The following is a 27,306-nucleotide window of genomic DNA, read 5'->3' as shown; positions in this document are numbered from 1 at the left end:
CAGAATGATAATTGATATACTTGATAGACTATTACTGTTTTTAATTAGGGGAAGCACTTAAGATAACATGTTTTTTCTTGCCTGGAAGGGGAGAGACCACAGAGAACTCATACATAAAAAAGCTAAACCGTAGTTGTAAATTAAATGAATTTTTATGGCAGTGTTTTTCACACTATCTACCTCTGGGGAATAAAACAGGATTCAAGTGGGACTTTAAAAACTAAGAAAAATTTATTCCAGCAGTGTGAAGCATGAGATGTACAGTCATTAGGTACATGCATTTATAATCAAAGCTGTAGACTACACAAAAAGCGTGGGGAAGAGAAATGTTACAAAGAGGCCAATTTAAAGCAATATGCATTCAGAAGAGTAATCAATCCACTCAGTAGGTGAGGACCACTCCCAGCAGTTGATAGACAAGAGTAACAGAAAACAAGTCTAGTGTGTGATAAGCAAATCCAGTTAGAGGTATTTTTGAACTAACATTTATAAGGAGTGGGATGGGCTAATATTTCAGCAGCTATCATGAGAGACATATACCAGATCTCTTTGAGACCTGGCATGGAGATAATAATGAACTTTTTGATGAATGCTAATTGAGCAATTTCTCGTTAGATTCTCCCTTTGAAGTTCTTTGGCAGGAGAATAGTGGCTATCATCAGAATGCCCCTGGAAGATTAAAATGATCTACTGATTTCTGAATATTGCAATATCTAATGTCAGATTTGTGTCCATTCATTGGAGGATGGGCAAATTAATGAGCCCAGAATGGTACAGCAAATGTTACTAAGTATAGTGAGTTTACTGAGTAAATATGAGGGCAATGTTGGTGTCTTGGTGTGTTGCAGGGTCTGGTTCCGGTTCCTAAGTCTGTCTCACTGTTAGGTGGCCCATTATTGTTAGTGAGAAGTTGTTTTGGGTTAAAGGCTGTCTGTAAGTCAGGAAAGACCTGCCGTTTGGGAAGCAGAAAAGCTGATGATCAGCAATTAGTCTTTCAGGTACTAAACAATTGTATTTTGCAGCCTGAAAGTGAAGACCAGTTTAATTAATTTTGAAGTCATCACAGTGGGCACTAAGTGTGCTGTTGTAGTTCTATTGATTTCAGTGGATGAAGTGAAACGTGTACTTAGTTATCCCAATGAAATCAGAGGCCCTTGAGTGCTTGTCTTTGGCTGGATGGTACTCAAAGAGAGTAACTTATTCTGGGCTCATTTTCACAAGTAGTTGGGAAACACACAGAAATTTCCTGACATTTGCAAATGATCTGTGTTCACTTTTTGTTCTATCCCATAAAACTGAATGAGTTACAAATCATCCTGGGTGATGTTTTATTGTGCTTGACAATACTTGAATGACCATTGTCAAATTCAAACCATACATGGAAAAGTTAAGAAAAATATTTCTTTGGGGAGTCTGTGAATATATGGAGGTCCCTATTTCCTCCACGAATGACATGATGGCAACTGATGGTGGTCTTTGGAACAAGAGGTAGCTCCGCTGGCTTCCCTGTTTTCCTCTGGGGCTATTTGTTGGACTACACGGGCCCTGCTCAGCTATTAAGTTCCCTGAAGGGCCACTTTGAGAAGGGAGACAGGACGGGTGCCTCCCCCCCCCCACCCTAAAGTGGCCATGGCCACAAACGCCACTTTTCTTGCTCTGGCACATTGGCAACCTCTTGCTGTCTGACAAAGAGCCAACAGCCACGCTGCCCCTATGCTGGAGCAGGGGTGCTCCTCTGTCAAAGGGGATGTAGTGCCAGCCCTTCTACTGTAGGGTTCTGAGTCAGGGAGAGTATATTGGTCCTCCATGCCCACGGACAGGCCCATCTTTCTCACACAGCGGCAGAGAGGGGTCGCACTCTGGGAGGCACCACAGGAGTCACAGAGAGTTGCAGGCCCACAGGCAGGTGGTCAGAGCAGCGGGACAGCTTGGTGATGAAGGAGAATTTCTCCACCGCCTGGGAATGAAGAGAGAGGCAGGGAAGGGAGAGAACTGAGCAAGGAAGACGTGGGCCAGGGGAAAAGAGGAAAGGGCAAGTGCATGGCCAGGGGAACGGCTGTAATCTCAGGTCCCGTCCCCCCGCCCCACTGTCGGTGGCATTGCATTGGATACAGGACGAAGGACCTTCGGATAGGCAGGCAGCCCAAAAATGGCATAAGACTGTCTAATCTTCCCCTCGACATGTGTGTCTAGTGGCAACAGACATTACCCTGGTATACATCAGCAGCAGGCACACCTTGCATGCCTGCAGTGCTCTGGAAAGATCAAACAGCTTCACGGTTTCAGGGGGGAGCCTGGGGCATGCCCAGCAAAGCAGCATGCCCAGCAAAGCCGAGGCCGAGGGGAGAACTGAACTAGGGACTTCCCTACCCACAGCTCTTCTTCGTTGGCACAACAAGAAGGAATTCAGCAGAGTCCTTCCTCCTCCTCCTTCTCCTCCTCCTCCCAGCTTCACAGAGAGAGTGGAAGCCAGGGATTCCCTGGGGTTCCTTCATACTTGCCATGGGCTCACTCTGAATAGTGCTGCAGCAAGGCCCAACAGGGGCCCCCCTCCTGCCACAGAGTCCCTCCTCCAGGTCTCTGCCCTAGCCCCATCTCTCAGCAGGGCCTCGGCTGGCACTTGCCCAGGCCTCTAGAGAAGGATTCGGCTCCAAAAGAGGCATTCAGAGACAATGGGCTGATTTCACACTAGAACTGCCTCGAGGTTGCGCCGCCATTTGCCCCGATACTATTGGTCAATTTCACACCCGAAGCCGCGGGGCTGCGTGCCCCGCGGCTTCGGATGTGAAATTGACCAATAGTATCGGGGCAAACGGCGGCGCAACCTCGAGGCAGCTCTAGTGCGAAATCAGCCAGTAGAGTTTGCCAACACTCTGGGCCCTTCCTGCTTCATAGGCAACAGGGATGTCATTCCTCCCCCACCCACTAGAATTTGTAAGCTCACAACTTCTCAGCTCACCACTTTCAGCTCCACGGGGCCAAGGTGTTCCCGGTAAAGGATATAGTCAAGGCGGCGCCCCTCACTCCATATTGCTGAAAGGTCAGGCTGCCCATCTGCCAGGATCGGACCTTCTAGGTACTTTTGCCGCTCCTTTTCATCCTCCAGAGTCCTGGAAGAAAACAAGTAAGTATGAAGAAGGAAGGGACTGCCTAGAAAAACAGCTGTTAGTGGCCTTGTGTTGTGGGTCAGTCAGGAGAGAAGGACTCTTCAGGAGGGGAAGTGTTGGGTTCTGGGTTCGATGCGTAGTGAAGACAGAGGCTGAGTGATTAGCAGCTCATGCTTTACTGGCACACAACACGACAACAAACAAACGGTCGAATGACAAACTATATACAGACCCCGGTTGCCACCCACAGGTCCCATTGGCGGGTTTGAACTTCCCGCCACAGTTCCAATAGGTGCTGAATAGGAGTCTCAGGATCCTAGTCCCCATTGTTCTTTTGGAGCCAAGCTCTGGTCACATAACCTAGTGATGCCTAGTGACGGTCAGCAGACATAACAGGAAGAGTCCTGTGTAACCAGCTCTGAAGCAGCAGAAGCTGGCAAGCAAGATGAACTGCAGCCCACAGTGAACGCAGAGCCACCAGCACCTTCCAGCCCCCACCCCCAGGTGGTCGTTACCAGCCCTCCAGTTTCACCCACACCCTTTGAGCACTGGAGACAAAGACTCAGAATCGAGCTCCAGGAGAGAAGACAAAAGCACACATCTCCTGTCCCGATGCCAGCTGCTTGCTGATGATGATTAGCTGCAGAGTTACTCCCAAGCAGTTGGCTGCAATTAAGACCTTGCAACAGATGCCTATAAAGGCCAGTCAAGGGAGACTGATTGGTGTGGAAACAATAAGTCACCACCTGGTTGACTTTGTGATCACAGTGCCTGACTCTGCTCCACTCCAGTGACCTTTGGACTGCCTTTGGACTTGGATAGCAGACCTACTTGTTCTTGTATATGACCTTAGACTGCTAGACCTTGCTTTCTGGGCTATGCTCTGAACTGGACTCAGCTCTCTGGTAACTGACCTCCTGGACTGAATCTTGACTCTGACTTGATTTGCACCTAGACTCTGACACCCTGCAGCTTTCCTGATGGTGCCCCACTATGGTCTTCCTCAGAAAGGCCCACCACCTCAGCTGCTCTGGAAGAAAGAAATAGAGAACCCCAAAGAAGACACCACCCCAAAGATGTTTTAGAAATTAACTGAAATCAGTATGGCAGAAACAATGTCCATGTCTTCCCTGACCCATAGATTTACTGTCCCCAGCAAGTGAAAATGCTGATGTTTTGTTAGCCTGAGGGGGATTTTCACCTCTCCAAGTACCCCCAGGCCTCTGCCTCACCTCTTCATGTTCTCTGGGGTTGCCACTGCCTCATCATAGATCTTGAGGGAGTTTATCAGAGTGCCTGTGGAATTCAGAGCAATCATTTTAGCCTGGAATGATACTTCCCCCCACCACCACCACCACCACTACATTTTCATGCTCTGCCTCACGTAGCTAATGAGAACATTCTGGGTTAAGAAAGGAGGATGTGATGGGGTGGGAGGAAGGGGAGGTTCTAGTAGCTTCCAGTTCCACCCCCTTGTCAAGGCCTCTTCTTCCTACTCCACCTTCCAGGCCATGCATCATGCAAGGATCTCACAGGGATGTCACACTGCAGAATACAAGATGTCTTACGACCAGATCTCCCACAGGGGGCCTCTGTGGCACTATGTGCTTTCCACCCCGTGGGCACTGGAGAGGATAAGGAAGAGGGAACCCTGGGGGAGGGAGGCTGAAGCCTGGTGGAGAGACACCCACCAAGAGCCCAGGGCTGGTCCCGTTGTGGCCCAATGCGGCATGGATCTGTGTACACACTGAAAATCTCATGGACTTGCTCCATCTCATTACCTAGGAATAAAGGAAAGGGGGGTAGTGAGGCGGCAGCTCCAGACAACCTAGTCTATCTGTTGCACCTCCCTCATGGTTGCTTTGCCCAGCTCCCACCTGAGGAGCAGTTGTCAAAGTTTAAATCCCCACAGAAGACGTCAAAGGCCACAATATCTCCATGCCGAGCATTTGTCTCCTGAAACTGCTCTGTCCAGTGCAGACATTGATTTAGCTGGTCATACCGGATCTGCTCACTATCTGTGAAGTAAAAATTGAGTTGCATTAGCATCTTGGCACACCCTTCACAAGAGTGCACATCAAACATTGCTGGGAGAAGAAGCAATGGATGCATTCCTAAACCATCCTTGGAGAACCCCAAGACCCAGAGGAACCCTTCCCTTCTCCTGGAAACTGGCATGGTGAGAAGCAGGTTCACAGACCTTTTTGGGGGGAGGTGGATACAAGCATGCCCCCCCCCGCCAGTACTACTACACCACAAGGCCAGGATGTTCCCGTCCATAACCTTATGAGTAGGAAATAGGTACAGAATGCCCTTTCCCCCATTCCTAGGAGAAGGGTTCAGGCTCCCCTGTGGAAAACAAGTTTGTGTGTAAGGTGGGAGCAGGGGCAGATTAACCATTAAGCAGACTAAGCACGTGCTTAGGGCACCAGGGCCAAAGGGGGCACCACAAAGTTGGGGAAAGGGTGAAAAGGGGGAAAAAAAGAATGAAGATTTGTAAAACAAAAATTGATAAAACTAGTGCACATTGATCATGGTGCACCCTAGGGTTATCTTATATGTTTTGTTGGCGAGGTGCAGTGTCATAGGCTATGAAACCAAGTTTGGGGGCACCAAGATTAGTCAGTGTTTAGGGCACCAGTGAGCCTTAATCCGCCCCTGGGTGGGAGGGGGGCTTTGTGGGAGAGGTGAATGCATTGCATGTTGGAGATCCCAGGTTCAACCACTGGTATTTAAAAATATTTACATAAAAATGCATAAAAACTCTCCTTCAAAGATGGCTGGGTAGCAGGGCTGGGGTTTCCCCTTCCTAAGGCCCTGCAGAGCTGCTGCTTATCTCCACAAACAGTGCTGGGAACAGAGATGGACTCTCCTCTGTGACAATTTCATGTGCTCTTCTTCAGTGGGAGATAACTATGCAAAGAATTGTATAAGTTACACTACAAAGATTATGGTCACAGCCTAGGGAACAAGCAGTTTGTATGGCTTGAAATAGTTATTAAATAGGATTTTAATTAAATAGGATTTGATAACCATGACGGTGTGATTGCTGACCTCGAGCCAGACATCCTGGAGTGCGAAGTCAAATGGGCCTTAGAAAGCATTACTAACAACAAAGCTAGTGGAGGTGATGGTATCCCAGCTGAGCTATTCAACGTCTTCTAAAAGATGAGGCTGTTAAGGTGCTGCACTCCATATGCCAGCAAATTTGGAAAACACAACAGTGGCCACAGGATTGGAAAAGGTCAGTTTACAATCCAGTCCCAAAGAAGGGCAATAATTTATTACTCATTATAAAATATAATAGATTAAAACATATATTTTATTAAATCCCCCAAATTACTTACGAGTTTGCCAGCTGGCCGTTTCAGTGGAATCTGTTAGTCTTGCAGTCATTCTTCGAAAACAGTACTACTGATCTTGTACTGGCTACTGATATTTTCCACAGTTGGACTTGGCCTTGTTTTTTATCTCTTTAAAGAGGACATCACCATATTGGTGGCTACTAACCACAGTGTCTAAAAGTGCATTTTCCATACTCCAAGGCAGCATACTTCTGACCATCAGGTGCTATCACCATCTTGCCCTCCTAGTTGGTTTTACCAGGGGCATCCGGCTAGCCGCCATCAGGAGCGGAGTGCTGGGTAAAATAGGCATTTGTCCTGACTTTGGCACTGCTATTCATTCTTCAGCTCATAAGGACCAGGTTCTGGCTTGGTCTGCTGGAGAATAATGTTGACATAGCAATTCCCAGAGGCAACCTCTAGAAACAGCCAACATGCCTCCTGCCTCACAACCATCAGCCATCTAGTCAGTAATACAAGCCTGTCTGTTGCAGGAAAGGACTCACACTTACCTGTGTTGGCATCAAGGTGGGTGCAGTACATGTATCCCACAATCCTTTGCCCTTGGGAAACTCCCAGCTGAACCTGAGACATGCAAATCAAGAAGTAATTGCAGGCAGAAGAGTGTCCGGGGGCAAATACTAAAGTCAAAGTGTGAAAAATGTGCACCTCAAGCAACCACAGTGGACTTGGTGCAGAACGAAGGACATGCTATGGTTTTACTTTTTCAGGAGAAAAACACAAATACCCATTTCCAGCAACAGCCATGTGGAAGCAAGGAGCAGCCAGTCTTGCCCCAGCATTGTATTCTTGGCTTCTAAGCATGCATTTTTGGGGGAGGGAGGCTAACAACCTATCCTTGTGGCAACTTAGTGGTCTGCCAGGCAGCCTTTCTCTGAGGCAAGAACAGAACAGGAATCTCTGTTGGGCTTTACCCTCACTGGAATCCAAGAAGTTGGGTTGAAGAGCTACTCCCCGTTCAGCCCCTCTCAGGACCGCTCCTAGGCTCCCCGGCCTTTATCCGCTTCACCTCTTGCTTCTGGCAGAGGACGACCACATAAGAACATAAGAACATAAGAGACGTCAATGTTGGATCAGGCCAAAGGTCCATCCAGTCCAACACTCTGTATCACACAGTGGCCAGAAATACCAGTGCCATCAGGAGGTCCACCAGTGGGGCCAGGACATTAGAAGCCCTCCCACTGTTGACCCCCCCAAGCACCAAGAAGACAGAGCATCACTTGCCCCAGAGCCCCTATCTATATACCTTGTGGCTAATATCCACTGATGGACCTCTGCTCCATATGCTTATCTAATTCCCTTTTGAAGCCGTCCATGCTTGTAGCCGCCACCACTTCCTGTGGCAGTGAATTCCATCACCAGCCATGTCCTTGGCTTAGCACAACCAGAAGAGCCCTGCTTTGGGCTAAGGGTGAGAGAAAGCACAAATCCTTGGCCAAATTAAGCTGTTTCCATACCTGCCGTTAGAGCACAGCAGACAGAAGGTCAGGAAAGGCCAATGGTGGGAAGAGTCTGATGAATGGGAGAGGCCAGGCTGAGGGGAAAGGGGTGAGAGAGAGGACAAAAAGGGAGCCAGCAAGATGGGCTTCCAGCTTCCCCAAATGCCCCGGCCGGCCAGGCAGTGCTGGTCTTCCCCAAAGAAGAGTGGAGGGAGGGTCGGAGCCACTCAGATTCTGGGACTTTCCAATTTAGGGGGGAAAGATGGTTCAGGGGCAAGTGACAGAAGTTTATAAAGTTATGCATGGGTTGAGGAAAGCAATACTAGAACTCAGGAGCACCCATTGAAGTTAATGGGCAATAGATCCAGGAAGGACGTGATTAAATTGTGGAGTTCACTGCCAGTGGACATAGTGACGGCAACGAAAATACATACATATGTACCATTAAGTTGCAACCGACTCATGGTAACCCCAGCAAGGGCCTTTCAAAGCAAGTGAGGAGCAGAGGAGGGTTGCCATGGCCTTCCTCTGCAGAGTCTTCCTCGGTGGTCCCCCATCCATGTACTGACCCTGCTTAGCTCCCAAGATATGACTATACCACGCTGGTATAGCCCACCCTCTTATGACCACTGCAACAGACAACTGTAAAAGGGGAATAGGCAGATTTATGGAGGGCTACTAGCCAAGATGACTAAAGGGACCCTCCACATCCAGAGGTAGGAATCCTCTGGATGCAAGTGCCAGGAGGCAATTTCAGCAGAAGGCCTTGGTCTACATGCAGCTGCTTAGTCACTGTGTAAAACAGGATCCTGGGCCAGATATTCTTATGCTCATGCCCACCACTCCCTGAACCACCATTCTCACACTTGCCCATGAACTGGGCAGAGTATCAGCAAATAGGTCCAAAGGACTCAGCTTCATCCCTCCCTCCTTTTAAAGGGGCAAAGAAAGCTGGTGATTTTGTGGGCAACCAACATCTGCTCCACTTGCAATCCGGGCTGGGAGCTGTGAAGCAAGGGCCCCTCTTTGGAGATGCAACACACAGAGTAGCGGGCTGTCCTTAGCGAGCTACCAGTGAGGGCATGGGTACAATCATGCAACCCACTAGTGATGAAGGGATCCCCCAGTTAGCGTGTCAGGCAGTATTTTAAGTACCCTGGCGTAATCCCTTGGGAGAGAAGACAATCCCACCCACACCCACCTCCCACCCACCAAAAACACCCTGTACCAATGCCAGTCCCATTTGCAACAGAGTTAGCCAGGTGCTTTCTAAGCAATTGTTGACAATTTAAGACTGCTAATAGGAAGTGTGGGAGGAACCGTGGCTCAGTATTAAAGCATCTACTTTCCATGCAGAAGGTCTTGGGTCCATTTCCACTTTCCCATGGAAGCTTGCGGTGTGACCTTAGCCTAACCTACCTCATAGGGTTGCTGTGAGGGTAAAATGGAGGAGAGGGTAAAATGGAGGAGAAGAAGTAAGCAAATAAATATATAGTCGGCAATGTGAAAAACTCTACCTGGGATTCTGGAGAGCTGCTGCCCATCTGAGTATCAACCATACGTACCTTGATAGATTAGTGGTCCGACTTGGTATAAGGCAGCTTTATATATATATATATGTCCCTGCCCCCCAAATGCTGCCCCTTACCTGAACACAGAGCAGTCCTTTGGCAGCAAGAATATCCACCTCTCTGCCGTTGGGGTAACAGTGGTACTGCACAGCCAGCATGGGGTAGCGGCTGGCCAGGAAGAGCCCGCTGTTGAGCAGTTTCAAGCAGTTGAGGCGTTTCCAGTAGCTACAAAGTTTTAAGCAACTGAGCCATTTCAAGGCAGAGCAGCAAATGAAACCATAGAAGCCCACGTCGTAGAGGATGTGCTCGTAGTAGGGGCCAAGGGACTGGAGCAGGCAGGCTGCTGCATCCGGGTCAAAAACCTCCTGCAAACACAAAAAGTCTACATTGGGGGGGAAGCAAGCCATGATCTCCCGTGGTGAAGTTGCCTTTTCCTCATCAAGGGGCATCTTGATGGCCATATCAATATCAATCCTGTAGGAGCTTGATTCGTTGGCCCCATACTTCTTCCCATTGGAGACGTCAAAGCCATTCCAGAAGTTGCCTCTGGAGCTTGCCTCCTGCGGCAGAACGATGTGGCTCGCAGCCTGCACAAGTCCTTGGGCAATCTGTTTGGCACGCTCCTGTGTCTGTCCCAGGTTACTGTATTTGGCCAAGCCATCAGGCAGGAGGCAGACGTTGGAACTGACAAAGCGGAAGGCCTTTGCTTTACCGGGAAGTATCCACTCTTCTGGGGGAGTCTGCCTGGGCACGTGTTGGTAAGCAAAAGGACGCCGTGCAACCTGGAGAAGAAGCCATACCGGCAGGCACAGCACCGTGGAAGGCAAAGAGGCTAGCAGGAGCAGCAGGAGAATGAGGCCCTTCAGTATAGCCCACAGGGCATACGGCAGGCATCGCCGGCTCTGGTACTCCCGCTTCTCCGCTGTGGTTTGCTTCAAGGCCAGCAGGTTGTTCAAGGACCAAAAGGTGAGCTTCATGACTCTTCTGACCATCGCATCCACATTCCTCAAGAAGCAACTGGAGAAGGGTGACTCTCGCAGACCCATGCTGTCCTTGGACTGTCCGGAGGAGCTGTTCTGAGTGTGGACGGGTTGCAGAAGGCTGGTGCCTGGGTCACCGTCCCTTTGTGCACAGGTGCTGCAAGAGAGAAAGAGTTGAGGGCTGGGGAAGCAGGGGAAGTGTCTCCTGTTCAGCAGCAGGGACCTGGCAACTCTACCCCCACCTCGAAGCCAGGAGTGGGGGGGGGATGGTTGTTTCGGGGTCCTGCCAGCTCCCAAGTATTTTAGATCACCTAACATTAGAGAGGATGTGTTAAGGACCATGCCTACTTTATCATGCCCTTGTTGTTTAAAGCTGTTGTTTTTTTCTGATGTGTTGTATCGTTGGGTGGCTCCCCACTTTTTGGGGGGCGGGGGGGGTCTTCTTTTAGTCTGGTGGGGTCTGGGTTGGGATAGGGTTCTTTTTAGGGAATGGTGCTTGTTAAGTCGCGAGCTTAACAAGAAGTCGGAGAGTGATTTCAGCAAGAATGCGGTTTATTTCTTCAGCTCAGTTACTTCTCCAACACGGTACAACAATCGCCAGCCAGAACCCATCAGAGATTTCAAGCAGTTGAGGCGTTTCCAGTAGCTACAAAGTTTTAAGCAACTGAGCCATTTCAAGGCAGAGCAGCAAATGAAACCATAGAAGCCCACGTCGTAGAGGATGTGCTCGTAGTAGGGGCCAAGGGACTGGAGCAGGCAGGCTGCTGCATCCGGGTCAAAAACCTCCTGCAAACACAAAAAGTCTACATTGGGGGGGAAGCAAGCCATGATCTCCCGTGGTGAAGTTGCCTTTTCCTCATCAAGGGGCATCTTGATGGCCATATCAATATCAATCCTGTAGGAGCTTGATTCGTTGGCCCCATACTTCTTCCCATTGGAGACGTCAAAGCCATTCCAGAAGTTGCCTCTGGAGCTTGCCTCCTGCGGCAGAACGATGTGGCTCGCAGCCTGCACAAGTCCTTGGGCAATCTGTTTGGCACGCTCCTGTGTCTGTCCCAGGTTACTGTATTTGGCCAAGCCATCAGGCAGGAGGCAGACGTTGGAACTGACAAAGCGGAAGGCCTTTGCTTTACCGGGAAGTATCCACTCTTCTGGGGGAGTCTGCCTGGGCACGTGTTGGTAAGCAAAAGGACGCCGTGCAACCTGGAGAAGAAGCCATACCGGCAGGCACAGCACCGTGGAAGGCAAAGAGGCTAGCAGGAGCAGCAGGAGAATGAGGCCCTTCAGTATAGCCCACAGGGCATACGGCAGGCATCGCCGGCTCTGGTACTCCCGCTTCTCCGCTGTGGTTTGCTTCAAGGCCAGCAGGTTGTTCAAGGACCAAAAGGTGAGCTTCATGACTCTTCTGACCATCGCATCCACATTCCTCAAGAAGCAACTGGAGAAGGGTGACTCTCGCAGACCCATGCTGTCCTTGGACTGTCCGGAGGAGCTGTTCTGAGTGTGGACGGGTTGCAGAAGGCTGGTGCCTGGGTCACCGTCCCTTTGTGCACAGGTGCTGCAAGAGAGAAAGAGTTGAGGGCTGGGGAAGCAGGGGAAGTGTCTCCTGTTCAGCACCAGGGACCTGGCAACTCTACCCCCACCTCGAAGCCAGGAGTGGGGGGGGGATGGTTGTTTCGGGGTCCTGCCAGCTCCCAAGTATTTTAGATCACCTAACATTAGAGAGGATGTGTTAAGGACCATGCCTACTTTATCATGCCCTTGTTGTTTAAAGCTGTTGTTTTTTTCTGATGTGTTGTATCGTTGGGTGGCTCCCCACTTTTTGGGGGGCGGGGGGGGTCTTCTTTTAGTCTGGTGGGGTCTGGGTTGGGATAGGGTTCTTTTTAGGGAATGGTGCTTGTTAAGTCGCGAGCTTAACAAGAAGTCGGAGAGTGATTTCAGCAAGAATGCGGTTTATTTCTTCAGCTCAGTTACTTCTCCAACACGGTACAACAATCGCCAGCCAGAACCCATCAGAGACTATACACTGGCTTCTCCGTATTTAAACATTCCCGGCTAATGTAGCCACCCCCACTGTACAATAATCAACCTATGAGGTTCGAGAGATAAGAACCAATCACAAGCGATCCCGCTTTGCATGGTGATTGGACGACATATTCAGGGCTAGGGCTCCTATTGGTTACATTAGGATCCTAGCCCAGGGCGAAGCTTAACATTGCATTTCTATCAGGCAATTCGCATATCAGTATATACATACAAGTCAATCCGAATACATAACAGTGCTTTAACGATTTCAATGGGTTATTGTAGTTTCCATATGCTGTAAGCCACCTCAGTTACAATTCTGCAAAGAGGTGAAATATAAATATATTAACTATACTGAGCGTGTATTTCAAAAACCCTTCTGGCTTCTGCACCTCATACAGGTGAGGTGTGATGCACGGTGCGTGACAAGGGATGAAATCCTGGCCCAGGGCTGGCCTGCCTGCCTTCGTCCCTGTCATGGGATGGGGTCAAGGCGGACCTCAGTGACCAAAGCTGTGGTTCCCATGGATGAGAGGGCTGGGCTGGTTCTAGAGGAGCCAGGCCACACAACAGACTGTTTGGTGGGACCCAGAGACGAGAGGGGCTCCCTTTCCCGGCACCCTCTCCCGGGCTTGGTCGGCAGGGGCCCAGGAGGGGCTCGCTACAAGTCGCTCACCTGGGACGACAGACCTCTGGCCCGACAACGAGATGCCAGGCCTCTTTGTCAGGCACTCCTGGCCTTCGAAGAAAGACGAGACACATTATTGTTCCACGTTGACCATTCTGGGCCAGAAAATTCCCAGCATTCAAAAAGAGGAGCAAAAACAGCTAACCGGGGATAAGAATGGGCCGTGCAGCCTAAGGACAGGAGAGGGTAAGCAGACGCGCGGGGGCTTTGCCAGGGCATCCAGCAACTGGGGGGGGGGCAAGGTCAGGCAGGCCTCACGGTGTCATGGCTGTCCCCGACCCGGCACTTGGGAGCCTTGACAATGAGGACTCTGCACCTTTAACAACCTCAGAAGCACAAGAGTCCTCTGAAGGTTGCAGGAGTTCAAAATAACTGGACAAGACACAAGTCTGTAGAAAGCCATCTGAAGCTGTCTCGCTTCAAGCGTTTTTATTAAGAATTGTTCACTCATTCCCCCTCCTTTACATCAACAATTACATAGTCATTAACATGAGCTACCACATTCAGGAATTTTGTTATGCCAACTTCGCACTTCCCTTATCTTCCCGGGCTCTCTGCCAAATGACTTCATCTGCTTAGGAAGTCACCAGATGCTAACTCGTGCAATCAGCACACACACATACTTGGGTTCCCAATCTACAGGCAGGAGAACAGTAAATTCCAGACTTGCCACCCAGAATCACTGTTCCCACAGTCCTCACCAAACCTAAGTGCAGGGGAGGATGAATACCAAACCACAGGAAAGCTGGCACCTGAACCTGATTAGGCAATACCTGGCCCCAGCAGCTAGCCACCGGATTCTCCGCCACCTGCTGACCAGCTGAGAAATCAGAGACTGACAGTGCCTGACAAAGAGGATCTGGCAACCAGGCACAAGGAGGCACGCTTGCGCGGATGGCGATCATTAAGTCCAGATTACTGACAGAAGCAAGGACTTTGCAAAGGAATGCTAATGAGATAATGACCCAGCACACTATTTGAAGAGACCGCTGGCTGCTAGCAAACTGTGCTGGCAAACTAGTCCGTGGACCAGAACTAGTCTCTATTCACACCTCTAATTCTATTTTGGCTCTTGACTGATCTCCTGGTTCTGAATCCGGTCCGTGTTTTGGTGACCCCTCTGGCTCTCGTTCCCCGGCTTCGCTTCCTGCCTATTATACTGGCTTGGACTCTGACTACTGGTAACGTTTGACTACGGTTTGGCTTTGTGTATTTGGAACGGTTTACTTGGACTCTTGTTGATCTCTCTGGCTGACTCTTGGACTTGCCTATTGACTCTCCCTCTCTGCCCAGTCTCCTGGCTCTGTCGTGGCACACAGCCCCTCCGGCCCCCTTTCCGTCCTCCCTCCCTCCCCACGGTCAGTCTGGCTGGCACTAGCATGGCTGCCCATCCGCTCCTCTGCCACAGCTCCCTCTGGCCAGGCTGGGCTCCTCTGCAAGTGGTGGCCAGCAGCAGGTGGGGTGGAGCAGCGGCACCAGGGCAGCCAGCCACCCAGCCTCCTCCACCTCCCGGCATTCCAGGGGGGCTCCTCCACCACGGCGTGTGCCAAGCACTTTCTGGCTGCAATCCATGGAATGATCCTGCCAAGCAGGTCATGGTGGCCATCCTCTCCCGTGGCAGACAGGGCCTGGCAGGGAATGGCTGGGTTAAGTTCCCCCCACACACTGAGATTTTAACCAGCCAGCCCTAAAACTGTGCTCTGAAGAACCATCTGCAGAGGTGGCTAACTATCTTCACGCTCTCATGGAAGAAGACCTCAGCGCCAATTGTCCGAGGGGGAGGGGAGGGGGAGGAGGAGAAGAGGAGATTGGATTTATGCCTCACCCTTCACTCGGAGTCTCAGAGTGGCTTACAGTCTCCTTCCCTTCCTCTCCCCACAACTGACACCCTGTGAGGTAGGTGGGGCAGAGAGAGCTCTGAGAGAGCTGCTCATGAGAGAACAGCTCTGAGAGAACTTGTGACTGACCCAAGGTCACATCAGCAGGTGCAAGTGGAGGAGTGGGGAATCAAACCTGGTTCTCCCAGACTAGAGTCTGTGCTCTTAACCACTACACCAAACTGGCTCTAGAGCAGTGTTCAGGCTGGGGTGGGTTTCATTATGGAAAACCTCCTAGGAGATATCCCTTTCTGCCAGCTCTACAGGGTATGCCAAGACCCCGGTCCTGCAAGCATCCCCCCTTGCCTCAGAGGACTGCAGAGGCAGGACTGTTGACCAGATTCATGCAACCCATGAAGGTTCTGCAGAGGGGCACTGGTTCCTACAGGGCAGGCCTGGGACTGTGGAGGCGTTAGGCAGGGGTTGGGCCCCATTCTTTGGCTCTTTCAACAAACAAGCCCACGTCCACTGCATGTTTTGTAAGCAAACCTCCAGGTGCTGGTGGAGCACATTCCCTGAAGCCTGTAGATCCAAAAGAGGTCGGTGTGCATACGGCAAAGGCAGAGCAGTTGGTGAAGTCACCGAGCAGGACAGAAGGCCCTCCTGAGGTTCAGTTGCCCAGAACCTCACACTCAGGGAGGGAAAGCAATACGCGGCCCATTTCTGCTCACATTCAGAATCAGGCTGTACTAGCCCAGGGGTGGCCAAACTGGCTTAATGTAGCAGCCACACAGAACACACATCAGATGCTTTGAGAGCCACAAGACATGAACAAATGTTACACACATGTTTTTACTGGGAAATATGCACATTTGCTTCTTATTAACATTACATTAGATTGTGTGAAAGAGCCGCATGTGGCTCCGGAGCTGCAGTTTGGCCACCCCTGGACTAGTATGATCTCAGCCTCCAAGTCATGGCAGTTCAGATGTGTTCGGGTGGGACAGGCCTGTCCAATTTTGAACTTAAAATAAAGCACCAGACTCCATGCCATGGTTGATGAAGACAGTACAGATGCATGGGGCAGGGGCCGAAATAGGGTTGCCAAACCCCCCGGTTTGCCAGGGGTCCCCACACCCACACCCAACACCCACAGCCACCCATCTCTCTCCCTTTAAGGGTGTGCAACCCGTGTTTCATCTCAAGCGCGAACTCCGCAAGCTTGCAGGGAAAAGCCAGCTTCGTTCTTAAAAGGGAAACGCAGCTTCTCTTAAAGGGGAAATGCCGGCTGCCGGCTACTTTAAGTGCAGGGAACTGCTGTTTCTGGAGATCCGGCGCACGGCCGGGTGGGGGGGGGGCGGCAGACGTCCCCAACGTGACGTCATCATGTTGGGGATGCCCCACGCCTTCCAGGAACGCCCCCAAAGTCCCCCGCTGGGGGTGGAAGATGGACTTGGCAACCCTAGGCCGAAAGCAGCCTACAGATAATACCTCTGGTACTGTCTCCTGCCAAGGAAGAAAGTTAAACATGCATTTCTCAAGTCTGACTCCTCTCTCTGCACACAACATACTGTGTACCCTCAGAACCATTTAGAAGAAGAACAGGTTGGATTTATACCCCGCCCTTCATTACCCAAGGGAGTCTCAGAGCAGCTTACAAACTCCTTTTCCTCCCCCTCCCCACAACAGACACCTTGTGAGCAATGTTCCCTCTAAGCTGTGGAGTCTTGTGAGCAAAAATTCTACTTTGTGAGCTACTGGCATTAAAGTTGTGAGCGAGCAATTTGGCTACTGCATAAATCAGTTTGCTCTGGAGCCCTCCTTCCTGAGCTAAGACAAAAATATGTGAGCCGGAGGCTACAAAACTGTGAGCTAGCTCACACTAACTCAGCTTAGAGGGAACACTGCTTGTGAGGTAGGCGGGGCTGAGAGAACTCTGACAGAATCTGCTCTTTTTCAAGAACAGCTCTGATCAGAAGTACGGCTTGCCCAAGGTCATCCAGCCAAGTTGAAGTGGAGGAGTAGGGACTCAAACCTGGTTCTCCCAGATTAGAGTCCGTGCACTTAACCCCAACACCAAACTACACCAAATGAGCTAAATGTACAGACATCCCAGGGTCATGAAGTAAACTTTTATTGTTTAATATTTTTTTTTGCAACAGTTGTAAACTGGCACCCTACTTTCTGATTGGTCCATACAGCAAACTCCCAGCCCAGGAGAAACTCTACAGAAGTGGGCAACCCTTTGTCATATCAGCCTGACATCTTGACCGATTTCACACAAGAGTTGTGCCGCGGTCACGCCTCCCTTTGCCCCGCTTCCATTGGTCAATTTCCCACTTGAAGCCGCACAACCGCATTTTGACCTGCGGCTTCGCCCGATTTTCCCTGCAGTTTTGTGATCCTCAAAAAACAAGATCACAAAACCGCAGGGAAAATCGGGCAAAGCCACGAGTCAAAATGCAGCCGTGTGTCTTTGAGTGGGAAATTGACCAATAGAAGCGGGGCAAAGGGAGGCGCGACAGCGGCGCAGCTCTTGTGTGAAATCGGTCCTTGTCTCCAGTGCCAAGCTCAGGTGCTGATGGAGGGGAGGTTAAACCATCACCCAGAAGAGGAAATGCTTTTAGACTTTTGAGAGTTAGATAGGAAGCAATGGTGTGGTTTTTTTACGGTATTTCTGTATTTTTTCACTTTTTCTGTAGATCTGTTATACCACCTGCACTTAGTAATAAAAACTGTAAAACTTCCTCCTTTGAGTGGAAAGAGTTCCTGTAGTAACTTACCCATGGCTCTGATGCTCTAGGCACCCTGTAGTCCAGAACCCTGTGCCTTCATCACACACATGCATGCAGGATTGATCCACAGGCTGACTTGGGGCAGTTGCATTTTTAAAAGGTTCAACTCAAAGTGGAAACTGCTCTTGGACCTGGGTACAGAATGCCCAGCTGGGGTCAAAGGATCCATCAGTTTGGGGATCCACTGACTAGTCACAGTGGCCAGGATCCATTACAGCAGCAAAAAGACACAGGGACCAGACAGGATCATGTTGGGGGAGGTGGGAGAAGACCCACCGTACTGGGTTGAGAGCAGGACATTGTGAGGCTCAGAAGCTAAATAAAGGCCCCGGTCACACGGAGAATTTGCCACACGAAAAGCACAAATGTCAGGTGGATTTTCAGGGCGCGATCACACCGCAACATCTGGGAAGCGTAGTGCACCCATGGCCAACCTGTGGCATCCTGCCGAAGATGTGGAGTTAAAAAGTACCAAGGAAAGTGCACCAAAATCCGGAAAACATGCAGCACAGGCGGGCGTCTGATCGCGGGAACGCTAGTATCCCGTGGCATCCGGTGCCCGTCCACATCCTGTTGCAAACTGGATGTTTTTCGTAAGCACATGCACACAAACACGAAACTGAAAGCAGTGCTGCTCCGCGGAACTGCGCATGCGCACAAATGTGAAACGCTGGTGTGATTGCGCCGCGGCACTTCTTTGCCACGTTGTGGCATCGGGATGTGATCGCCAGCTAACAGCCGAAGCACGAAGACTCGGGGGACCATGTGATCGGGCTACCCCGCTTTATTTTGCTCCGGTGTGAACAGCCACGCCTTCCCCCCACGTTATCTGACCCGTGTGACCGGGGCCCAAGGTCAGAATACCGGATGTCTATTTGTATGCATCAGCTCGTCTGTGAGCTGCTTTTCGAGTGCCCCCATGGGCTGAGAGGGAGGGCTGGGGGTTACAGAATTGTGAGGGCTGACTGAGTCAAATGCCTCCCCTCGGGACCTCCGGAAGGAAGTGCCACAGAGCTGAAACCAGGCACATATTTTGACTAGTTTGGGGGGAGGGCAGGAGAGTCCCCGATTCTATGCTACAACTTGGATGAGTGCCTGGTGGGAGCCATGCTAGGGAAGCGGCCTATAAAACCAAACTGCCACCACTACACAGACAGAACACCTGTGAGGAGCTCTTTCTTTAAGAGAAGCTCATCACTTATGAGGGCCTCATCAGAACCGGTTCCAACCAGTTTTTCTTGGCGTTGTTTCATTCTCCAGTTTACTGGCTTGGGCTGGTGCTACAGTGGCTGTATCATATACCAGTTGTACTTAACTCTCTGGTGCTCTGTGTTATATTGAGCATTACAGAACACCAGTTTGGATAATGGAACAAGTAAAAGATTCAAACAACATCACTATATCTAATTCTCAATGTTGGCCCCATCTGTGGACACTTAAATCCAGAGACACGGGCCTGAATAGACAAGAGACATATATTTCACCAACCTGAGGAAAACCTCAGATTTCCAGAAGTATCTGACGTCTTAAAAACACACACATCGGGGGTTAAAAAATCCAAAATAGCAGAAGCAGTGCCGGTAGCTTGGAGAAATGAATGCCCTTAGTGGCTCTTCCTGGGCAACCACAAGAGTATTGCCATAACATAGTTGGAGTCCAGTGGCACCTTTAGGGTCCCCCCCCCAGTTTGGGGGGCCCCAATCCGCCACGGGCCAGCTGGCTGCAGGGGTAGCCCAGTCCCCAAAGAGCTCTGCCATGTCCAATGTGCTCAGGGCAATGACGTCACCTCTGGGTGATGCACGCTTCACACACGCACAAGAAGATCCCGGGGAACAGCATGGAGCCCCCCACCACCACCAGAGACAGGAAGCACTTGGCCCCCCTAGGCATTAGGTTTTGTACGCAAGCACACTTCCTCGGATACTGTGAAACAGAATTTCCTCAAGACCTACATACAGGAAGATGAGAGGGGCAGCTGTCAGGAAGGGTGAGTCAGAGCCAAGATGCATAAGTAAAGCTGAAATTGTATCAAGGCGGCCAGCAAGATCAATGAATGGCAGCAAACTAGCACACAAATGCGAGAGCGAACAAACAGATGTGAGATCAAAGTCTGAGTCCGATAGGCACCTGGGATGCCCAGTCTTCAGCCCTCGCCTTCTGTGAGTAAGCGGCCAGGGAAGGAGCAGTGCCCTCTCCAGGGCTGTTTTGGCCTTTGACAGAGGACTTATTGGGACCAGGCCTGGCAGCGACTGCCGGGCCACTTGCTACCTCGGGTTGCCAACCTCCAGGTGGTGGCTGAATATCTCCAGGGAGTACGACTGACCTCCAGGTGACAAAGATCAGTTCACCTGGAGAAAATGGCTGCTTTGGAAGGGGGACTGTGGGGCATTAGACCCCGTGGAAGTTCCCCCCCCTTCCCAACCCCCCCTCCTCAGGCTCCACCCCCCAAAAAATCTCCATGCATTTCCCAACCCCTTGCTACTGCTCAACATCAATCACCCCATAAAAGCCGGTGGCATAGCGATCAGAGTTTCAGACTGGGATTTGGAAGCCACAGGTTCAAATTCCCGCTCTGCCATGGAAGCTCGCTGGATGACCTTGGGCCATTCACACACTCCCAGCCTAACCTACCTCACAGGATTATTGGGAGGGTAAAATGGAAGGGGGGGATTATCTAAACTGCTTTGGGTCCCCCCCCCTATAGAGAAAGAAAAAGGAAAGGGGCTATAAGGGCTTGCGGGGAAGGGGAAATAGTGGGGGAGGGGAAATGCGATCCCCCACACATCTTGCCTGTTTTCCTCAGTATTTCTTGCCGTGATGCAGAAGACACACAAATGCTCGTTTTGTTCCTTACGGTTGCCACGCGTGAATCTTTTGATGTCTTCAACAGCCTACAATTAACAGAAGGGGAGTGGGATGATTATAAACATGCACTGCAAATGTTTGAAGAATATGGTAGCCCTTGTAAAAATGAGAGATTTGGGTGGTACATTTTCAGTCACAGTTCAAAAAGAATGTAAAACTTTGAAGAGCTTTGTAACTGATTTGAAGTTAACTGAGACAATTTTGCAATTTGGGAGCATTATGGGCCAAACCAGATGTGACAGCATCCATGGTTATTCTGACCAAAGGATATCTCCGCCATTTTAAAGTAATTTAAAAATGCCATTAGGGCCTGATCCAACGGCATGGCAGGCTGAAGTGCTCCTGTCTCCCTGCCCCCCCGGTGCTTTTTCATGTACCAAAACAGGCAAGGGGGGGGGTTCTAAAGCTGTGGTTACTCAGAGTTGCAAAAAAATGTTATCAAAAATACATGCGGGTCATTTTGGAATGGAAGGATTTTGATGGAGGACTAGAACTTTTTTGAGAAGGCAACAATAACTCCTCGTTTCCCACAATGTAATGGGTTTGTGGAAATAGGAAACCAAATCATAGAGCAGATGCTTGTCAGGGTTCCCGGTCAATCACATCCAACACCAGTTCTTCAAGAAGATTCTGTTTATTGAGAGAACATACTTGAGACACCATGAACTCTTGTGTCAGGAATGCTGGGATATGCCGGGACAAGGGAAGGAACCCCAAATAGGCCCCCTTCATATTTGGCCCCCTGATACAATAAGGCCAATGAGCAAGCACCTCTAAACGCGGGCAAAAAGCAACGGCCAGCCTCCCGGCTGACTCATCATACCTGCCAAGCCCCTCAGCTAAAGCAATCATCAGCATTAACGACCCTGGCTGCTGCTATTGTCCTCTAAAGGTGTCATTGTCTGTAGTAATGAATGCAATATTGCCCAACCATTAGCCCCACCATCTTCCTACAACTAGTTTTTGCGTAGCAACTTCCTGGGGACTAGGAACGTGACAGGGGAAGTGGCCAGTGTAGCCCACCCCCAAGTCCAGATAGTGTATAAAAAGAGCAAGACCAGCCATGCTCTCTCTCTCTCTCTCCTCCTCCTCTATACCTGACCCCTACCTGTCTCGCAGACTTCTCTCTGTGTAGCTCTACACGTCTTCCATGTGTTCTGCTGGTTCAGAATACGACCCTTTTCCCTTATAGTCTCCCTTCCCCATTTTCGCTGTGGGATCACTTCATCTCTTCAGGACAGATACGTATCACCCCTCAACAAATTACTTGCTCATGTGAATGTCACCATACCTTTCTATTTTTCTTAGTACTGTATTGCTTGAGTGTGTGACTGTTTGTTTGTATGTGTGCATATTCCCCAGTAAAGAAACCAATTCTTTAAGACTTGGTCTCTATGTCTATTTCTGGGATTACTGGAAAGGGCGGGACTCCTGTATACAAATGTTATTGTTCCCTATTTGCTATTTGCCATTTAATAGTATTCAAATTCCCCATCTTTAATAACAAATAGAGCAATCTGGCTGACACATTGCTCAGGAGGTAGCTCCTCATTTGTAAGTCATAACCATATCAGATGGGCACAAATGCAGATTCAATAGAAGGCACGTGGCTACACATTCCACGAGGAAACCAGACAAGGGTCAGTTATTCAAGTACCACAGGAAAGTGGAACTGGATGAACAAGACGCTGCAGACTATCAGGAACAAAATAAATATTCACATCTGAAATCACCTATCACCTAATAGAGGCTCAAATACACTACACCTGACGTTATGAAAATGAAGACCAACTACACTAAATAATGATTTTCCTGAGTACATCATTTAAGTTACATTATATTTTTTTGGTTCCTTTATTGTTTTTTAATTTATTTAAAGGAGGAGGAGAAGTGAGGACCTGTCTCTTTCAGGAAAGCTCATCAGAATCACGCCCGCTATTTGGGGGGAGTCTTTTCTTCCAAGGACACCCCACCCATCTCTTGACCTTGGCCAGGAACTTCCTCCCCTCTCCCTGCAACTTCTTGCACTCTCCTCTCAGTGGTGAACCAACAGAGAGTTTTAGGCTAGCAAAGTGGTGTAGTGGTTAGGGTGAGCCAACCTGCCACGTATTTCTGGAAAGTGGGCGGGGCCAGGTTGGGGCTCCTTCACAGCAGGCCTTCTGATTGGCCACCGGAGGTCTGATTGTCTGTGCAGAGTTGAGTAACTTCTTTACCCAGAGAGTGATTTAACACATGGAATTCACTGCCACAGGAGGTGGTGACAGCTACAAGCATGGACAGCTTCAAGAGGGAATTGGTTAAACATATGGAGCAGAGGTCCATCAGTGGCTATTAGCCACAAGGTATAGGTAGGAACTCTCAGGTTGGGGCAAGTGATGCTCTGTATTCTTGGTGCCGGGGGGGGGCAACAGTGGGAGGGCTCCTAGTGTCCTGGCCCCACTGCTGGACCTCCTGATGGCACCTGGTATTTTTGGCCACTGTGTGACAGAGTGTTGGACTAGATGGGCCATTGGCCTGATCCAGCATTGGCTTCTCTTATGTTCTTATAAGAGGGAACTGGATAAACATATGGAGCAGAGGTCCATCAGTGGCTCTTAGCCACAAGGTATACATAGGAACTCTCAGGTTGGGGCAAGTGATGCTCTGTATTCTTGGTGCTTGGGGGGGCAACAGTGGGAGGCTCCTAGTGTCCTGGCCCCACTGCTGGACCTCTTGATGGCACCTGGTATTTTTGGCCACTGTGTGACAGAGTGTTGGATCAGATGGGCCATTGGCCTGATCCAGCATTGGCTTCTCTTATGTTCTTATAAGAGGGAACTAGATAAACATATGGAGCAGAGGTCCATCAGTGGCTCTTAGCCACAAGGTATACATAGGAACTCTCAGGTTGGGGCAAGTGATGCTCTGTCTTCTTGGTGCTTAGGGGGGGGCAACAGTGGGAGGGCTCCTAGTGTCCTGGCCCCACTGCTGGACCTCCTGATGGCACCTGGTATTTTTGGCCACTATGTGACAGAGTGTTGGACTGGATGGGCCATTGGCCTGATCCAGCATGGGCTTCTCTTATTTTCTCTTATGTTAACATTTCAACAGCAGCTGGCACCACAGCATGGCCTTATTCTCTCTGTCTGCTTTCTCTGTGTATTTTGTAAAATACTCCTCTTGTCCGCTGCACTGGGCTTCCTTTGTGTGTGTGGTTCTTCCTCCTGTGTCAGCCATTTTGTGGTCAGTTCCACCTCCTGCGGCAGCCGTTTGGTTGTTTCACCTACCACCCTGTGTCTGAATTACAGAGATGCCCACAGGTCCAAAATGGCTGAGGACTCCTGGGTTGGAGTGTCAGACTAGGATATGGGAAACACAGGTTCAAACTCCCACTCTGTCATGGAAGCTTGCTGGGTGGCCTTGGGCCAATTACACATTCTCAGCCTAACCTACCTCAGGGTTGTTGTGAGAAATAAATAGAATAGAGGAAAGCAATTTTGTGAGGTGCTTTCGGTCTACATTGAGGAGCAGGGTGGGGTTTAAATGAAGTTAATAAATAAATAAATAAATATTCCTGGAGCCACCCTTGCAAACTTCTCAGAACCGGTTTACATATCCATGTGACTGCCCAGAGGATTCTGCATCAAATGTGTGCCTGTAGTTCTGGTCTGGAAAATCAGTTTCCAAGTCTGCAGGAGTCTGATCCAGATCAGGACTTCAGCATGCAGAGAGAGGAGATGTCAGCCCTGCCCCCCCATGTCATTTGCCTGAACCAAAATGACTCTAGAGAGCCACTATTTGCCTCAATGGGGAAACTTACACATAGCCATCATTTATATGTACATTTGCTCAACAGAAGGCTGCAGTCTCAGTCCAAATCAGGTCCCCACTAGCGTTGCCAACTCTGGGTTGTGAAATTCCTGCAGATTTGGGGGGGGGGTAAGAGCCTGGTGACAGGGGGTTGGGGTGGGGGGACCTCAGTGGGGTATAATGCCATAGAGTCCACTCTCCAAAATAGCCTTGTTCTCCAGGTGACCTGCCCTTTGTAGACTGGAGATCAGCTGTAATTCCAGGGGATCCCTGGGCCCCACCTGGAGATTGGCAACCCTACCACATACCTGCCAATTCAGTTTTCTGCTGTTGGAATTTCCAGAACTTTTCTGCCAAAAGTCTCTGACCCTCAGCTATGGGACCTTCTCCAGTGAGAGCAAAAGTTAAATTCTAACTCAGGGAGAAGGCTGACGCCTACCAGTACTGCTATCAATAGAACATAATCCATAGTAATGCTCTGTGCCGCAAGCACAATCAACAAACTAGACATATGTGTGTAGCCAATATCAATCACATGATCTTCTCCACAGATTACTATCTTGGATGAGATTCCAAGATAATAACTAAGTAGGCTGGGGCCACCTTTAAAATAACTAGGTAGGCTGGACCTGCCCGAGTCCATCTGGCATTCCCCACCTCCTCTCCCTGAACTGGAGCAAGTTGGCACTGGGGTTTCCATCACAGCAGCCTGAGAGACTTCCTGACTCCCCAGGTCACTCCCCCTCCCTCATCCACTGCAACAGCCCTCTCCAGTAAAGAAGGAGAGGAAGCCGTGCCTGGTCACTGGGAGATGACAATAAGAGACAGTTTCCCTAGTATCTTTCATACTACCCTTCTTATCTGAGGAGGCCACTGAACATCCCCTCCGTTTGGCCTGACACAGGCAGAGGGAGGAGCCCAGAGCCCAGCTGTCCTCCTTCCACAGACTGGTAATTCCGCTCGCTTGGTACAGCATCTCAGCCTTCTCTTTTTCTGTGGGTGAACAGGATGAATCATTTCCCACTTCCTCGCCATACTTGGCAATGTCACCTGGCCTCCTTGGAGTCTGGCTTCTTGGTGGAACTGCGCTCTGGAGAGAGGGGCCTGCATTCTGTCCGGTGGACCAGGGTTTTCCTGGGTGTCATCCTAGGCCAGTGGTCTTAACAGGAGATGTCTCGCAGTTGCCTCCTCTGGAAGGGTCCTCCACTTTCTCACCGGCACAGATGATGGCATTTGTGTGCCAAGCTGCCTAAGGTGAGAAGGAAGAGAATCTATACAGTTACCTGAGGATTTTTTTTGGGGGGGGGCTGTGTTTGTAACTGTATAGGTTCTCATCCTTCTCACCTTAGGCAGCTTGGCACACAAATGCCATCAGCTGTGCTGGTCAGTGGCACAGGTAGGCGGGGACCACATTGCTAGCCAAAAAGCACCCTCCCTTGTAGATGTGGCCCAGTGTGCCCGCAATGCTGGGGTGAAACTAGACCTGTCTTGTCAGTATGCTTCAGTTGCAGTTGAAGTGGCCCATTTCTCATGAGAAAAAGCAAAGCAATTCCAACATTACTTGTGCTTTCTAAACAAATCAACCCGACATTAATGCAGTTAAACAGGGCAAAGGCAGTTCCAAGCTGGAGCCTGTCGAATCCAAGCACACCCTCACTCTGGGCTGGATTTTGGTCAGGTGGTCGAGCATTTTCCTGATGCAGACAGAACTGGTGAAACTGCTGAGGAATCAGCTACTTTGTTCTCATCTCACACCATTGTTGTATGAATATGAGAACATATCGTAGTAGCACACCTTTTCCCAATGTCATTCTATATACATGGATAATCATATAGGTTTTATGGCTGACAGAAACAAAAAGTTCTAGCACATGAAGGTAGAGGGTTAGAGTAAACCTAACTGAAGATCAGAAAAAAGCAGAACATTTTCAAGCACGTCAAAAAGCCACAGAGTTTGCTGATCGACTGGGAAGATGAGCTTTGAAGAAAAGAAACAAAGGAAGTGAAGTGGTTTTGCAGTCTTAAAAAAGAAAAAAGAAATCACCAGCGGTTGATGAGCAGAATTAAAATGAGGAGGAGTACAATGAAAGGAGATATGTCTGTGTTACCTCATGTCCAACCACACTGAGGACGCACCCAGAGAATCAGCCTCCCTTGAGAAGCCATGCCTATAGCGCCAGCTGCACTGGCCATCTCAAGGTAGACCCTCTGCCGGGTGCATCTACACTCTGTCACCTGCAGGCTGAAACCGAGCAATGGACACCTTCTTGCTCTGAGCTTGGCTTACTTAGAGCAGGGTCCCTGGAGGTGTGACAGCCGTCAAAAGGGGCAAGAGGAATTCCCCTCCCTCCTCCTGTCTGGGGCTAAGGCAAGACCACGAAGGTCCGCCCAGAAGGAGTCGCTAACAGAAGATCCCGCCGAGACACCATTGACTTGAGGAAGAACCCACCATGAACACACCCTGCTTGGGTGCTTGGTAGGCATTCATTTCTCCCCTGTACTGTGTGGCCCTAGTTAGAAACGTTAAATACTTCTCTGTAAACTGCTCCGAGCCTTCGGGAAGGAGCGGTATATAAGCTGAATGAAATAATAATAATAATAAAGATGCCATATAATTGTGAAGGCAGCAGCCCTGGCTCCTCATCAGGTTCTTCACATTCCGTCCTTGCTATCCCTTTACGAAAAGCACTCACCTCGGACGTGGGGGCCCTGGGGGGGGGGCCTTGACCCAAGCAGTCCAGGGCAACAGGCCCGTTGCTCGTCTGGCTGAGATTCTTCCTGGGAATAACTCTGCAGGGGCTTCAGAAGAAGTGGCAAAGTTGGGCTCAAATGACCTAGCTGTTTGCCATTAGTCTGTTGTAGGCT

The 27,306-nt window shown here is 49.9% G+C and overlaps 1 protein-coding gene across 1 annotated transcript; it reads right to left on the bottom strand.

The window, feature by feature from the left end:
• Positions 1-213: 213 nt before the first annotated feature.
• LOC107114976 (sphingomyelin phosphodiesterase 3-like) lies at positions 214-13,249 on the bottom strand. The gene is made up of 9 exons (XM_015416583.1): positions 13,164-13,249; positions 11,055-12,020; positions 9,560-10,619; positions 6,964-7,036; positions 4,985-5,125; positions 4,799-4,888; positions 4,340-4,403; positions 2,960-3,110; positions 214-1,957 (listed from the first exon to the last, which is right to left on the bottom strand). Exons 1-9 carry the CDS (start codon positions 13,247-13,249, stop codon positions 1,832-1,834), a joined length of 2,757 nt encoding a protein of 918 aa, XP_015272069.1. The 3' UTR covers positions 214-1,831.
• Between the last annotated feature and the right edge of the window lie 14,057 nt (positions 13,250-27,306).

The sequence above is a fragment of the Gekko japonicus genome, unplaced genomic scaffold (assembly GCF_001447785.1).
Source record: "Gekko japonicus isolate JY-2015 unplaced genomic scaffold, Gekko_japonicus_V1.1 scaffold4038, whole genome shotgun sequence".
NCBI lineage: Eukaryota > Metazoa > Chordata > Lepidosauria > Squamata > Gekkonidae > Gekko > Gekko japonicus.
The sequence above is the reverse complement of the archived record's forward strand: the minus strand, read 5'-3'. Positions and strand labels throughout refer to the sequence as shown.

Bases quoted from the DNA above. Each gene is read 5' to 3' on its own strand.
- LOC107114976 (XM_015416583.1), bottom strand. From the start codon at position 13,249: ATGTGTCTCGTCTTTCTTCGAAGGCCAGGAGTGCCTGACAAAGAGGCC. The intron at 7,037-9,559 runs GTAAGGGGCAGC...TGCATGTCTCAG, and splicing joins AAGGACTGCTCTGTGTTCAG to GTTCAGCTGGGAGTTTCCCA. The intron at 1,958-2,959 runs GTGAGCTGAGAA...CTTCATTCCCAG, and splicing joins GCCCCGTGGAGCTGAAAGTG to GCGGTGGAGAAATTCTCCTT.